The sequence below is a fragment of the Coregonus clupeaformis genome, unplaced genomic scaffold, assembly GCF_020615455.1.
Source record: "Coregonus clupeaformis isolate EN_2021a unplaced genomic scaffold, ASM2061545v1 scaf0003, whole genome shotgun sequence".
NCBI lineage: Eukaryota > Metazoa > Chordata > Actinopteri > Salmoniformes > Salmonidae > Coregonus > Coregonus clupeaformis.
The window spans coordinates 1,960,209-1,975,852 of NW_025533458.1; the positions used below are offsets into that span (position 1 = coordinate 1,960,209).

Genomic DNA, 15,644 nt, shown 5'->3' on the forward strand with positions numbered 1-15,644 from the left:
AGTGATGAGTAGTAATTCAGTAGTACTTTTTCATGAGGGATTGACACTCATAATAATCAAAACTCTAAAATGGTGATAGTGTAGGCCTCTGAAACAACAGTTGTAAAACTAAATCACATACAAGAAGAGCTGTTGAAGCCCTAATATTCAGAGAAGAAGTGTCAGGAGTGACTTTAAAAGGACTGTAAATTAAGACTGAAAAGGGTTATTTGAAAGACTGCATTTATTTGGCTCCGACAGTACAGTCATATGAAATGGTTTTGAAATAATGTGTGCAGAAGTATCCATAATCTGATAGCACATTTTATTCATTTGCAAACTTGTAAAAAAGGAGTGATACAAATGCAGAATAGAAAATAATCCATAACAACAGAAATGCAATTTAAATTATTCAAAAGCTGTGAGATGGACTTAACTGTTGCATGAACATTTTAGAATAGTTAGACCACTATGTTCAATTTAAGTTGTATCTTTACTTTTCCAGCTTCTATTGGGTTGCATTATTGCACTGAGGGGAATAGGCTATAGTGTTAAAGGAAATGTTAAAGGAAATGTCAGTATATATGTCAGAAAAAAGGGCTCTGGTATATTTGCCACTAAATAAATAAAAAGTGGGTGTTGAAAATTGGGTGCCTGGTACTTGGTGGGTTAAAGAAGTGTGTATCAACTATGTGGGGACCTCCCTCTACCAGCCTTTAAATGTAAGTGTGTAACTTCATAATATATCACAACCAAATTACCCTTAATACATTGAACAAAGATACAAAGAAGAATCAGCTGCACGTTAACTGAAGACACAGCACCATCGTAGTACAAAATCTTACGAAGGTTCTGAATAAAAGACAGACAGAATCATAGAAGAATTATGTGTTTTCTATCACACCACTAAAAACTTAAAAGCAAATAATTTGTGGACAACAATTGAGGCTACAATAAATCAATTCAAATCAAGCCTCAAAATATGGATAGCAAGAAAGTGTATATTTACAAGTTTGTAACTAAAAATTAAACTTGTCAATCAAAACATTTGCATTTTTTCTAAGCCAGTGTAGTGGTACTTTTCGTGAGGAAACAAATTGACTAACATATTGTCCTGATAATAAATGTTTTGTCAAATAAGCACATATTAAACTCCACATTTATAATCCACTATACATACTACATTCCAACTACATTCAATGCAAAGAGAGAAATAGAGAAAGAACAATATTATCATATTTATGCTGCTTGTCGGGGACAGACAACATTTTAGCCAAGCCCATCAACACTTTCTTGTTTTATGAATACAATTGCATGCCAAGGTAAGGCCTGCAAAATTGGAAGTGAACTAGCATTGTAAATAATATGACTAATATATAAATCTGATGATAATGACAAACTTCCTTCACATCTAATGTACTTGTGTGACATCTAAATAACAATGCACCACTATGATAGACAAAAGCTGAAAAAACTGGTATCAGGACCTTCAAAAGCTACCCCCATTTTATAAGGAATGCCTGTTAAAAACCAAAATGCCTTCTAAGAAAAATACAAAAATAAATAATGTAACACTTAAAATAGTGAGAAAAATATAAAAAGTATATGCACAAAATTATTTAAACTGTTACATGAAAAATTATAAAGAAACCTCTGTTGTCTTATGGTTGCCATGGATAGGGAATACCCTTTAGAGATTTTTCAAACAAGATGATAGCACCATAATGACACCATATTGTAACAGATGACCTACTATTCACACGCATACTATTTACTTTGTGACGTAGCTGATAACCCTGTACAGTTGGGGTGGTGGTCAAACTTGTCACAAAAATAACACTTTTATGGAGTGGACATGTGCCTGTACTACATATAAGCCCTGTTTATACATTGTGCTAACATGGGTCCTTTCTCCTGATCTTGTCTACATTCTGATTGTACCCACATTTCCAGAAATATGTCTACACATAGTATTAAAATGTGTCTATTATCCATCCATTGTGTCTGCATAAAGGAAGGGGCCAGGAAATCTGGTCACAATACAAATTGTTTCACAGCTATTCTTTCAAAATAATATGTATTTATTTATTGTAAGACACATTTTTTAAATTTATTTTTATTTTTTATTGGGGGTAGATGTAAGACACATATTGATGTAATCAGTCAATGGTGCCACTGGTCAATGATTTTAGAGGGCGGAATAATGATGATTTAAATGGTTTCTCTGTACAGATCTGTCTACACTTGTAAGATATCCAGACACAACGCCTCCAGAGGTGGGCAGGATGATCTGATCACAATTGGATCACAATGTGTCTTTTGATTGTCTACACAATCTAAAAAATGTGGGCACAATCAGAATGTGGACAAGATCAGGACAAAGGACGTAAGTTAGAACCAGGTAAAAACGGAGCTAGAGGGTTGGTTTGCCGGACACAGATTAAGCCTAATCGTTGACTAAAAAGTATGCCCAATAGAGACTCTCCATCGAAAGTGCTTTTTAGTTCAGGAGTAGGCTTAATCTGTGTCTGGGAAACCGGCCCATTTGTACTAATTGATTACTAATCTTACAATAACTGTTCCAAATGGCATTATGCATCAAATATCATTGTGCATAAGGGCATTGTTAGAATTAGGATATCCTTGATATTATGAAATGAAGAAACAGGCCCAATTTTCTGATCAAATTGCTATGGAATGTGATGTAAATGGCCAATGAATACGATTCTGGGATACAAATGGAAGCAGGGCCATTCAACTGAAATGAAATGTGTTACCTATTGAGCCTGTCCATGTAATACACCATTTCCATGTTGTAAAAAAAATATATATATATACAGTACCAGTCAAAAGTTTGGATACACCTACTCATTCAAGGGTTTTTATTAATTTTTTTACTATTTTCTACATTGTAGAATAATAGTGAAGACATCAGAATGATGAAATAACACATATGGAATCAGGTAGTAACCAAAAAAGTGTTAAACAAATCAAAATATATTTTATATTTGAGATTATTTAAAGTAGCCACCCTTTGCCTTGATGACAGCTTTGCACACTCAACCAGCTTCATGAGGAATGCTTTTCCAACAGTCTTGAAGGAGATCCCACATATGCTGAGCACTTGTTGGCTGCTTTTCTTTCACTCTGCGGTCCAACTCATCCCATGCTTCACGGTGGGAACCACACATGCAGAGATCATCCGTTCACCTACTCTGCGGTTGGACACGGCGGTTGGAACCAAAAATCTCAAATTTGGACTCATCAGACCAAAGGACAGATTTCCACTTGCACATGTCCATTGCTTGTGTTTCTTGGCCCAAGCAAGTCTCTTCTTATTATTGGTGTCCTTTAGTAGTGGTTTTTTTGCAGCAATTCGACCATGAAGGCCTGATTCACGCAGTCTCTTCTGAACAGTTGATGTTGAGATGTGTCTGTTACTTGAACTCTGTGAAGCATTTTTTTGGCTGCTGTCTGAGGTGCAGTTAATTGCCGATTTCTGAGGCTGGTAACTCTAATGAACTTATCCTCTACAGCAGAGTTAACTCTGGGTCTTCCTTTCCTGTGGCGGTTCTCATGAGAGCCAGTTTCATCATAGCGCTTGATGGTTTTTGCGACTGCACTTGAAGAAACGTTCAAAGTTCTTCAAATTTTCCAGATTGACTGACCTTCATGTCTTAAAATAATGATGGACTGTCGTTTCTCTTTGCTTATTTGAGCTGTTCTTGCTATAATATGGACTTGTTATTTTACCAAATAGGGCTATCTTCTGTATACCACCCCTACCTTGTCACAACACAACTGATTGGCTCAAACGCATTAAGAAGGAAATAAATTACGCAAATTAACTTTTAAGAAGGCACACCTGTTAATTGAAATGCATTCCAGGTGACTACCTCATGAAGCTGGTTGAAGGAATGCCAAGAGTGTGCAAAGCTGTCATCAAGGGGCTCCCGAGTGGCGCAGCGGTCTAAGGCACTGCATCTCAGTGCTTGAGGCGTCATTACAGACCCCCTGGTTCGATTCCAGGCTGTATCACAACCGGCTGTGATTGGGAGTCCCATAGGGCGGCACACAATTGGCCCAGCGTCGTCCGGGTTTGGCCGGTGTAGGCAGTCATTGAAAATAATAATTTGTTCTTAACTGACTTTCCTAGTTAAATAAAGGAAAAATAAAAGGCAAAGGGATGGCTACCTGGAAGAATATAAAATATATTTTGATTTGTTTAACACTTTATTGGTTACTACATGATTCCATATGTGTTATTTCATAGTTTTGATGTCTTCACTATTATTCTACAATGTAGAATAATAGTAAAAATAAATATAAACCCTTGAATGAGTAGGTGTGTACAAACTTTTGACTGGTACTGTATATAGAAAAAAGGTAGAATGTTGCATGTAGTGTAGACATGACCCAATTGAGGCAAACTGCCGTTTGACATTTGGAAAAAACAACAATTATCTAGCAAAAAAATTATGATTTTTCCAAAAGGCATTTTCACCTGCAAATGTACCATACTGAATTACCAGGTCATAATGTACAAACATGTTATTGTTGCAGACATATTACTGCAAATAAACACTGCATTTAAATGTTAAGATACAAGAAACTTGCAGTGCAGCACATTGTAACTCACCGACTGTATTTTCCACTTAATGGCAACAATGAACAAGTGCTATTATAATATTATATAACTTGGTGTTTGCACAAACTGTATGCTTCTTCAAATCAGTGTAAAAGCTGATGCTGTGTAATCATCAAAATTACTTCAATCTGTGCTACCAACTCAAATTCCCTTTCGTTACACAGAAGCTTATTTTCATTTGAATACATAATGTACATGCCATATTATTAACACCCAGTAATATCAACGTTCAATACATACTAACAACAGTGCGCAAAGTAGGTGTTTTTATACTTCAACAATTTACAAGAGGTTGCCATTCCGCAATAAACACCATTCCAGTTACTCAAAGCAGAATAAAAGTTGTACATTTCTCATAAAGGAATGAACAAAAGCTTGAGGCACCAAAGGCTATTATACATAAAACATTTTTTAAAGTAAGTAGAAGAGCAAACTTTAACTGAAAATGCAGAATTCCATTGACCCTCTTGACCTTGTAGTGTTGTGACTGTAACATTGTTACAGGCAGACGCTCCTTGGTCTCCATGGAGACCAGTGATTGGCAGGAGAGATGATTGTAATCTCTCTGCTGAGGCCCACTGTCTGCCCTACTCCAAGGGATCTCAAACAGGTCTGTTCAATCCGAAGTCCTTGTCAGCCTAGCTCCTTTCCGATTGGCTGTGCACAGTGCATTGAGCTCCCACACTCTCCTCTGAGTCCAATAACAAGCGGCCGTTGGCAGGGAATGGGCCCTGGGACCCAGATAAGTGCAACGGTGCAGACCTGCATCTATTGACCCATTGCAGATCTCACCACAATAAAGAAAGTCAACCCAACTCTACCCAACAATTCTTTTCAAGCCACCAGCCAAGGCGTGACTCCCTTTGGAACATTAAAAGAAAAAGGAACAAATAAAATGTTGAGCTCTGGGTTGTCTTTTTTGAGTAGGTAAGATTGACAGCCAGTTAGTGTTTTGCTGAAGCCATACAATTCGATCACACACCAATGAAATATGTTTATTAATACATATAAATATAGTTTGGGACAGTCCTCATGCTTTTTGGGGGGTGTGGAGGGTGTTTTGTTGGGATGGAGTCTTTTGAGCTAGTAGTATGGCATTAATGGATGGTGAACGCGAGAGCTAGAGCTGTTAAGAGCCAGTTCAGATCCCTCCAACGCCTCCTTCTCCTCATCCTCTGCTGTCACGACTTCCTTACTCCCCTTGAATCCGAATTAGCCATGACATTCCAATCTGTGCCCGAGCACTCTGGTCATGCAAGGACTAAACATAATTGTGTGTGTGCAAGTTCTGCCGATGGCCAAAGATCTGGACTCCAAGACGCGGATGTGAGAGTGACACACGTTCCACAGAGCGAGGTGAGTAGAAGCAGCTAGGAGTGATGGACCTTTGCTCTTTTTCATTGTACACATAGATTTATTTATTTTATATTTAAAAAAAATTATAAATACCCCAACAATATTTTTTTTTTTTTTACAAACTCCATGCTTTTCGGGTTAGATTGATCACTGCAAGAAAACACAACAGAGAGAAAGATATAGTGAGAAGAGGTAAGAGAGAGACATGGGGTTAAATAATCTTTAGGCAAGGGTTTTTAGGCCTGACATTTTTACTTTTTTACACACCACTCAAATATTTATGTGACCTAGAGGTCTTCACGGGTACAAAGAATTGGACCCATTCCGAAATGGAACTTTCCCCACCGGACCCGATATACATAAATACTTTTTTTAAATATTGACCTGTTTCCGAACGGACCCGAGGACAACTAGACCCGTACCGTATAGACCTTGTCGGATCCAGACCCAGTCCAATCTGATCTGAGTGAGGAAAAGTTATTTTTTAAGGTACTTCATTAACCGGAGCTGATAAAGTGCGAGAGGAGAGGGAGAGAGAAGTGCAGCTCTAGCAGGCGGGGGAGGGGCTGTACTGTGAGTGAGTGACATGGGGAGCAGGGAGGAAGGAGGGAGGGAAGAGAGACAGCAACCAACCAACCCGACTCGCGCTATAGTTGACTAATAGCTGCCATAGCTAAGTTATTTATCATCAAATATGATTACGTAGTACCTGTCTTGACAGAATCAAACCGATGGAAGCTAGATAAGCTAGCTAATGTGAGCTAGCTAGGCTAATTGAGACTGCAATGCATGCACTTTCTCATCCTACAGTTACAAATAACAACAACTCCATTCACATATTAAGTAGCAGCCTACCTGTTGGATCTTGGTCGTTGTAGCCTATCCTTCTCCTTTAACTTTTAATTCCGTCATTTTAATTGCATCTTCCATTGATTTTATATCTCCTAACTTTTGCCACACATGTAGGCACTGACTATAGCCTGTTGCCGCTTTGATGACTTATGATTGGTAAACATCAACAACAAGCTACACGTACCACGCTCCACTCTCTTGAAAAGCAAGAGCAGCAGCATAAATTATAACATTTCTCTCTCTACTGCAGCAGTCGCGTTCTGATCTGTACGGGCCCTTCCGAACAAGTCAGTTAAAATTACACATACCGGAGACCCGTGACAATCATATCAGTTCTGACCAGACCCATGAAATTTTTTAGAATTCTGGATCCGGACCCGCTTGGGTCCCGTATTGGGTCTCGGGTATTCGGGTACAGGTGGATCCGTGAAGACCTCTAATGTGAACCGCCGGAAAAAAAAAACATGCATATGGCCAAGGCTGAGTGAAGCTCAAATACAGTACACACTGTGTGTTTGTGTGTACTGTCATTTAAAAGAGCTTACTTTACCGAGATAATGCTTACCTTTTGCCAACAACCAGGCATTGGTAGTCCGTCTGGGCCCTAGTAAGGGGAGAAGAAAGGGAAGAAATTACTAGTTAGTGACACAAAACAAACATACTTTTTTTTGCTCAAAACTGATATTAGTTCACAAATGTTTGTTTGATGTTATGCCTCTAAATCTCAGATTATGTGGTACAAGGTCTGTGAAGAAGTGTACCGTCATATCTCCGGTACAAGCTCCATGTACAAAAACAGTGTTGTTTTTTAAAGACTGGGTTCCCAAATATATTATAATGTCTGTGATGGAAGACATAAAACCAAGCGATGTAAGATATTTTATTGACAGACACAGGGCTTTCAAGGGAGAGAGGAAGTACAGTACACTACTTCACAGACATTAACAGACATTATAATATTAAGATATCTTTTTTTTGAGAATGGTACATTAATAAATGTAATCTCTTAATATATCTGCTGGTAAATTTAACATAGCACTTATGTTTGATTTAATTGCTTGTGTAATTTAGATGTTTCATGTTTAATTGTCTTGTGTTCGACCAAAATGTAATGGGAAAATGTGATGGCATGCTCACATTTGATAATGTTTTAACACATTTCAATGAATTTGCACTCATGCAGGTTAGATACAGTGAAATTAATCTCATCATGCAATGATATATGGTCCTCCCTTAGGTTTATATTTAGTACATGTTTTAATGTATCCAAAGTTATGAATAATCAATCTATAGCCCTAAACAAATGTGAAATTGCGAACATATAGCAAACATATCAATACAAGTGCAATTTGTTCTGTGATGAGAATAATATGTGGATGCATACCACTATAAAGTAACATACATTTAATCTAGCTTAATATACTCACTCAAAAAGGACCCTTGGCACAAAAGCAATCATCAGCTCCATGCATTACACAACATACATTAACGACATCTCAGAAATCACACAAGATAACAACACTTCTCCCCGAAACCAAAGAAGAATTACAAATTTGAGTTGTAGCTGGCATTGGAAAGGTCTGGGGCAATAACCGATTTCACATCTTCTCCCCTTGGTCATGGTGTGCCCAATTGGTACAAATACAGAAGGGGTGGAGGGGGTTAAAGGTAGGAGAGGTAAGGTCCATGCTGCTATTGCATGGAAAAGCATCAGTAAAGAAGAGAACTGAAGGAACTTAGACTATAGCTTGCCATGGTTAGAGTCTGTTTAGGAACTGGGGATGTTAAAGGAATTTGGAAGGGAAGTCCATTTAAGGAATTACGTCGTTTATAGGAAAGAGTCCCTGTACACTTATTGAGAAAGTAGGGGAGGGGAATTCAGTTAGAGAATATCAAGGGAGAATATCAACAGATCCACTGCTTGTGTGCTTTACATTTAAGTATAGTGGCATTCAATTGCAGATTACAGTAGATCTGTATCTGATAAATATGTATCTAAGAAGGGCTGCTTGCAGTCAGACAGTTAGTCAGGAAGAAGTGTGTTTTGGTAGCCTTTAAGGAACTAAAAGAGATAATAAATGTCTGAAAAACCTGGAGGTGATTTAGCATGTGAGCTGGTGGTCATTTGGAGTGGGAGTTGGTGGGGGTGGGGGTGTGGGTGGCTGGGTGGGTCCAATCCTCATGCTAAAGCCATGCATAGGTAAGGAAAGCAAAACGGTGGCTTCTCATTGGCAATTTGGTCAGTGGCAAAGGTCAGTAGCATGCACAGGAGAGGTAAAGGAAAAGAGGAATACTGTACCAATTGGCACGGGGCATCCAGCCCATCCAGACCAGGCTGCCCTGGCTCTCCCTTTTCACCCTTAAAGCCCCGGAACCCCTGTTCATAAAGATGACCTGGGAGTGTTACTGGGAGAGATGTGGACGGAGCACCCCATGCATCCCCCCGCTAAGGGGATACGATCGAGTGGAAGAAGGAGCCACCCTGTGACCTACAGACACTAAGATCCAGCCCATCCTCCAATAATGTACTCAATATCTGGTCCTTTGCCCAGGTCATAGCACTTGGCAACAGGACTTCAGAGGGACAGAGGGACTTTTTCAAGGCTGGTGGGTGCCAAGTTAGTCAGGGGGGCTCCTCCTTTTTGGGGGCCCACTGTCTTACGTTGCTTTTAGCTTGGACATACCAATGGGCAGGGTGCATCTAATCCAGGGGCACCCTGTTCTCCTTTCTCCCCCTTAGGCCCTTTTTTGCCCTTCTTTCCCTTCTCCCCCTGTGGATACAATGGTTTGGTCAGGTCAATAACTTTTCCGCTCAGAGATGATGAAGGGTGAATATTCTCTGAGTCCAACAAGAACAACCATTTGTGTTATATATATATTTTTTTGCATTTGATTCACAATTTGAGGAAATTAGGAAATCTCATATAACTAATCAAATTAGAAGATGAAACTAAACCTGAACTATATCTCACCATTTGCAGAATTTCACAAAGCACATTGTTGGCTAAATTGCATCTTTTACGAAATGTCATACCCTGGGTATAGCAAGGGCCAATTTAAGCATCATATAAGGAGAGACCTCCTTAAAGATTAAACTTTTCGTTGGCACTTTATTCCACGGTACTGTTTCCACTGGTATCTACCTATTTATGTGGTAACAATTGGTACTTTCTGGAACTCATTTTAAATAATTCTACACAACACAACTTGTAACTACCTATTTCCAAATAGTGCCTAGCGGTGCTTGATTTGATAAATTCTAAAGAAACCTAATATATTATTAGGTTATTATTGTGTCATTACAATTTAACTAGGTCAATTGTCATTATACCTGGTAATTTCTATACCATATAATAAAGTGCTACAAACTTTTCTAAGAAATGGCTACATTGACTGATTAAAGGACGTGACAAAATATTAATTTACAGTGAGCTACAAAGGTATTGGGACAGTGACACATATGTTATTGTTTTGGCTCTGTACTCCAGCACTTTGGATTTTAAATGATACAATAACTATGAAGTTAAAGTGCAGACCGTCAGCTTTAATTTGAGGCTATTTTCATCCATATCGGGTGAACCGTTTTGAAATTACAGCACTTCCTGTACATACTGTTGTCCCCCCATTTTAGGGGACCAAAAGTATTGGGACAAATCCACTTAGATATGTATTAAAGTAGTCAAAAGTATAGTATTTGGTCCCATATTCCTAGCACACAATGATTACATCAAGCTTGTGACTCTACTCATGCTACCATGATTACGGATAATTTTTAATGAAACGTGAATAATGAGTGAGAAAGTTACCGACGCATACAGTGAGGGAAAAAGGTATTTGATCCCCTGGTGATTTTGTACGTTTGCCCACTGACAAAGAAATGATCAGTCTATAATTTTAATGGTAGGTTTATTTGAACAGTGAGAGACAGAATAACAACAAAAAAATCCTGAAAAACGCATGTCAAAAATGTTATAAATTGATTTGCATTTTAATGAGGGAAATAAGTATTTGACCCCCTCTCAATCAGAAAGATTTCTGGCTCCCAGGTGTCTTTTATACAGGTAACGAGCTGAGATTAGGAGCACACTCTTAAAGGGAGTGCTACTAATCTCAGTTTGTTACCTGTATAAAAGACACCTGTCCACAGAAGCAATCAATCAATCAGATTCCAAACTCTCCACCATGGCCAAGACCAAAGAGCTCTCCAAGGATGTCAGGGACAAGATTGTAGACCTACACAAGGCTGGAATGGGCTACAAAACCATTGCCAAGCAGCTTGGTGAGAAGGTGAAAACAGTTGGTGCGATTATTCGCAAATGGAAGAAACACAAAATAACTGTCAATCTCCCTCGGCCTGGGGCTCCATGCAAGATCTCACCTTGTGGAGTTGCAATGATCATGAGAACGGTGAGGAATCAGCCCAGAACTACACGGGAGGATCTTGTCAATGATCTCAAGGCAGCTGAGACCATAGTCACCAAGAAAACAATTGGTAACACACTATGCCGTGAAGGACTGAAATCCTGCAGCGCCCGCAAGGTCCCCCTGCTCAAGAAAGCACATATACAGGCCCGTCTGAAGTTTGCCAATGAACATCTGAATGATTCAGAGGAGAACTGGGTGAAAGTGTTGTGGTCAGATGAGACCAAAATCGAGCTCTTTGGCAACTTAACTCGCCGTGTTTTGAGGAGGAGGAATGCTGCCTATGACCCCAAGAACACCATCCCCACCATCAAACATGGAGGTGGAAACATTATGCTTTGGGGGTGTTTTTCTGCTAAGGGGACAGGACAACTTCACCGCATCAAAGGGACGATGGACGGGGCCATGTACCGTCAAATCTTGGGTGAGAACCTCCTTCCCTCAGCCAGGGCATTGAAAATGGGTCGTGGATGGGTATTCCAGCATGACAATGACCCAAAACACACGGCCAAGGCAACAAAGGAGTGGCTCAAGAAGAAGCACATTAAGGATCTGGATCTGATCTATGTGCGTCTAACTTTCTCACTCGATTCATTCAGGACTATCTGTAACCATGGTAGCATCCACATTAATGTAGAAGTGTTTAGAAACATATCCTATTCCTATTTACAATAAAAGGGACTCCAAGATGACACAATACATTATTTACCATTCATTTCTATTGGGCACAAAATAATCTGAAACACAACCAAAACAAACAGCAAATGCATCCAACAAGTTTGTAAAGTCACAAGCGTGATGTAATCATTGTGTGATAGGAATACGGGACCAAATACTAAACTTTTGACTACTTTAATACACATATAGGTGAATTTGGCCCAATACCAATGGTCCCCTAAAATGGGGGGGTGTACAAAAGGTGCTGTAATTTCTAAACGGTTCACCTGATGTGAATGAAATACCCTCAAATTAAAGCTGACAGTCTGCACTTTAACATCATAGTCATTGTATCATTTAATATCCAAAGTGCTGGAGTTCAGAGCCAAAACAACCAAAAATGGGTCACTGTCCCAATACTTTTGTAGCTCACTGTATTCCTCCAAATGTTTCATGGAGCTCTCATTTGGACAGGTTCCTATTGCACGGTTTAAATAAGCCCTGAATAGATTAATCGACACAAGGACCACAGTTGCACAATGGTCCACAGTGGTCACAATTGTCAGCTCAGAACATTAAGACGACACTGCAAATTAAGGGGGATAGATTAAAAGTGAAGCTACTGCTTACATAGGGAGGGAGGGAGGGAGGGAGGGAGGGAGGGAGGAGGGAGGGAGGGAGGGAGGGAAGACATACTGTAGTCAATGTTAGATAGGAGAGGTACCAGAATTAGGGACCTGGAATTTGGAAGTCCAGAACATTCCTCTGAATAGGAGGAGGGGGAACGGCGGGAAGGAGCAGAGGAGAGAGCTGGTCACTTGAGACGTAGAGGGCACAAGGGAGGAGAAAGAGTAGCAGGGAAGATGCCTCCAGAGGCACAGAACACACCCCATTCCCCCAACAAGAAACAGCAAAAACTCTATCCCTTTTCACAGTCCTCTGCAAAAGTGCATAATCAGGTTTGAGGTCTGTTTCATTTCCACTGAGTCTATTCAGAAAGTAAATTGAAATTCAATTTGTTGATCAGAAAATGTGACCATTATTGTTTCTTTTCAATTGATGTATTGAATAACATTTTCCTGAATTGATCTACATTGGAAAAAGCCCCAACCATGAATCATGGAGGTACCCAAGACTTAGACTACATTAAACCGTAATAGATATGGTTTCAGAATGCATTAGGTCTGAAGAAATACTGAAAATGAAAGCAGAATGAGGTAAGAAATGTAACATGGAGGAAGCTTAATAAGTCATTCATATTTGCCAGAGAATGTGTGACAGCATTATAGTGAAAAAAGATAGGTTGCATTAGGCTACGATTGAACTGTGTAGGCCAGGGATGGGCAACTCCAGTCCTTCGGGGCCTGATTGGTGTTACACTTTTACCCCAGCCCCAGCTAACACACCTGACTCCAATAATTAACAAATCACGGTCTTCAGTTTAGAAAAAGTGTGACACCAATCAGGACTGGAGTTGCCCATCCCTGGTGTAGGCAAAATAAGGAATACACTTTCATTGGGACACTAAAGCAGTGTACTGACACAGACGGTCAATGTTACAGGCAATTTAAAAAGACAAACCGGGTCAACAACAGGCCAAAGAACACAACATGGGATGTTAGAAGGGTTATGCTCATGCATGGAAATGGCAGAAAACCAATAGAAAGATGAGTTACAACTGCCTGTTGTCAATGGACGACCTCTCAATTCACTTTTAGTCTAATTTGCTATTGTGTTCAGCTTCTTATTAAGCGAATGTAAGTGTTTACAAAAATATATACTTTATTTTAATATTTGGAGGCTTCAAAATGTGATTTGATTGAAATGATTTTGATAAATGAGATGACACATTATTCAATGGTAAATAACAAAAGTTGACATTTGAGAGAATTGAGAATGGAATTTAGAGTTAAGGGGAAATGTCTGAATTTTTCAACTTCATATTCATTATCTCCAGAACCACCCCAACATCAACAAATGTGAAAATAGTGCATTTCTATGTTTTATAGTCAAAAAGATAGAGGAAGATAATTGTTTCCAATGAAATCATCAACTAATTAGTAGACAATTAGTAAGCAATTAGTAGGCAATGCCTACTCATAATTGGTTCAAATCACATGATGCTCATCCTCTTTTTTTCCAACAAAACATAGAAACGTGCCATTTTCAAATACAGTATGTTGTACTGTAGCTCAGTTGGTAGAGCATGGCGCTTGCAACGCCAGGGTTGTGGGTTCGTCTCCCACGGGGGGCCAGTATGGAAATGTATGCACTCACTAACTGTAAGTCGCTCTGGATAAGAGCGTCTGCTAAATGACAAAAAGAGAGAGATGTGCTGGAGATGATAAATATGAAGCTCAAAATTGTTGAAATTTCCCTTTAATTGGACTTTAATCTAATAGTGGAGGTGCATAAAGATGGCTCTGTGCACTTACCACAAATGCCTCATTTGATAAGTTCTCTGTATTGTACATTGCTCTACTTTACTCTTTTTTTTGTGCTGTCATTAGATAGTGAGGGAAAAAAGTATTTGATCCCCTGCTGATTTTGCACTGACAAAGAAATGATCAGTCTAACATTTTAATGGTGGGTTTATTTGAACAGTGAGAGACAGAATAACAACAACAAAATCCAGATAAACGCATGTCAAAAATGTTATAAATTGATTTGCATTTTAATGAGGGAAATAAGTATTTGACCCCCTCTCAATCAGAAAGATTTCTGGCTCCCAGGTGTCTTTTATACAGGTAACGAGTGAGATTAGGAGCACACTCTTAAAGGGAGTGCTCCTAATCTCAGCTTGTTACCTGTATAAAAGACACCTGTCCACAGCAGCAATCAATCAATCAGATTCCAAACTCTCCACCATAGCCAAGACCATGAGCTCTCCATGGATGTCAGGGACAAGATTGTAGACCTACACAAGGCTGGAATGGGCTACAAGACCATCGCCAAGCAGCTTGGTGAGAAGGTGACAACAGTTGGTGCGATTATTCGCAAATGGAAGAAACACAAAAGAACTGTCAATCTCCCTCGGCCTGGGGCTCCATGCAAGATCTCACCTCGTGGAGTTGCAATGATCATGAGAACGGTGAGGAATCAGCCCAGAACTACACGAGAGGATCTTGTCAATGATCTCAAGGCAGCTGGGACCATAGTCACCAAGAAAACAATTGGTAACACACTACGCCTTGAAGGACTGAAATCCTGCAGCGCCCGCAAGGTCCCCGTCTGAAGTTTGCCAATGAACATCTGAATGATTCAAAGGAGAACTGGGTGAAAGTGTCGTGGTCAGATGAGACCAAAATGGAGCTCTTTGGCATCAACTCAACTCGCTGTGTTTGGAGGAGGAGGAATGCTGCCTATGACCCCAAGAACACCACCCCCACCATCAAACATGGAGGTGGAAACATTTTGCTTTAGGGGTGTTTTTCTGCTAAGGGGACAGGACAACTTCACCGCATCAAAGGGTGGACGGGTCCATGTACCGTCAAATCTTGGGTGAGAACCTCCTTCCCTCAGCCAGGGCATTGAAAATGGGTCGTGGATGGGTATTCCAGCATGACAATGACCCAAAACACACGGCCAAGGCAACAAAGGAGTGGCTCAAGAAGAAGCACATTAAGGTCCTGGAGTGGCCTAGCCAGTCTCCAGACCTTAATCCCATAGAAAATCTGTGGAGGGAGCTGAAGGTTCGAGTTGCCAAACGTCAGCCTCGAAACCTTAATGA

The 15,644-nt window shown here is 39.8% G+C and overlaps 1 protein-coding gene across 4 annotated transcripts in view; it reads right to left on the reverse strand.

The window, feature by feature from the left end:
• Positions 1-4,316: 4,316 nt before the first annotated feature.
• The window catches only part of LOC121554441 (collagen alpha-1(XXV) chain-like), a 407,556-nt gene continuing 396,228 nt past the window's right edge, over positions 4,317-15,644 (reverse strand). For 2 of the 4 annotated variants that reach the window (XM_041868036.2, XM_041868035.2), the window contains 3 exons: positions 9,135-9,212; positions 7,401-7,439; positions 4,317-5,488 (listed from right to left, as the gene is read on the reverse strand). In XM_041868036.2, coding sequence (XP_041723970.2) covers positions 5,462-5,488; positions 7,401-7,439; positions 9,135-9,212 — 144 coding nt within the window. In that variant the 3' untranslated portion in view covers positions 4,317-5,461. Of the gene's footprint in view, positions 6,134-7,400; positions 7,440-9,134; positions 9,213-9,519; positions 9,607-15,644 lie in introns of all 4 variants that reach the window. The other 2 variants (XM_041868034.2, XM_045212266.1) reach the window with 2 other exon arrangements.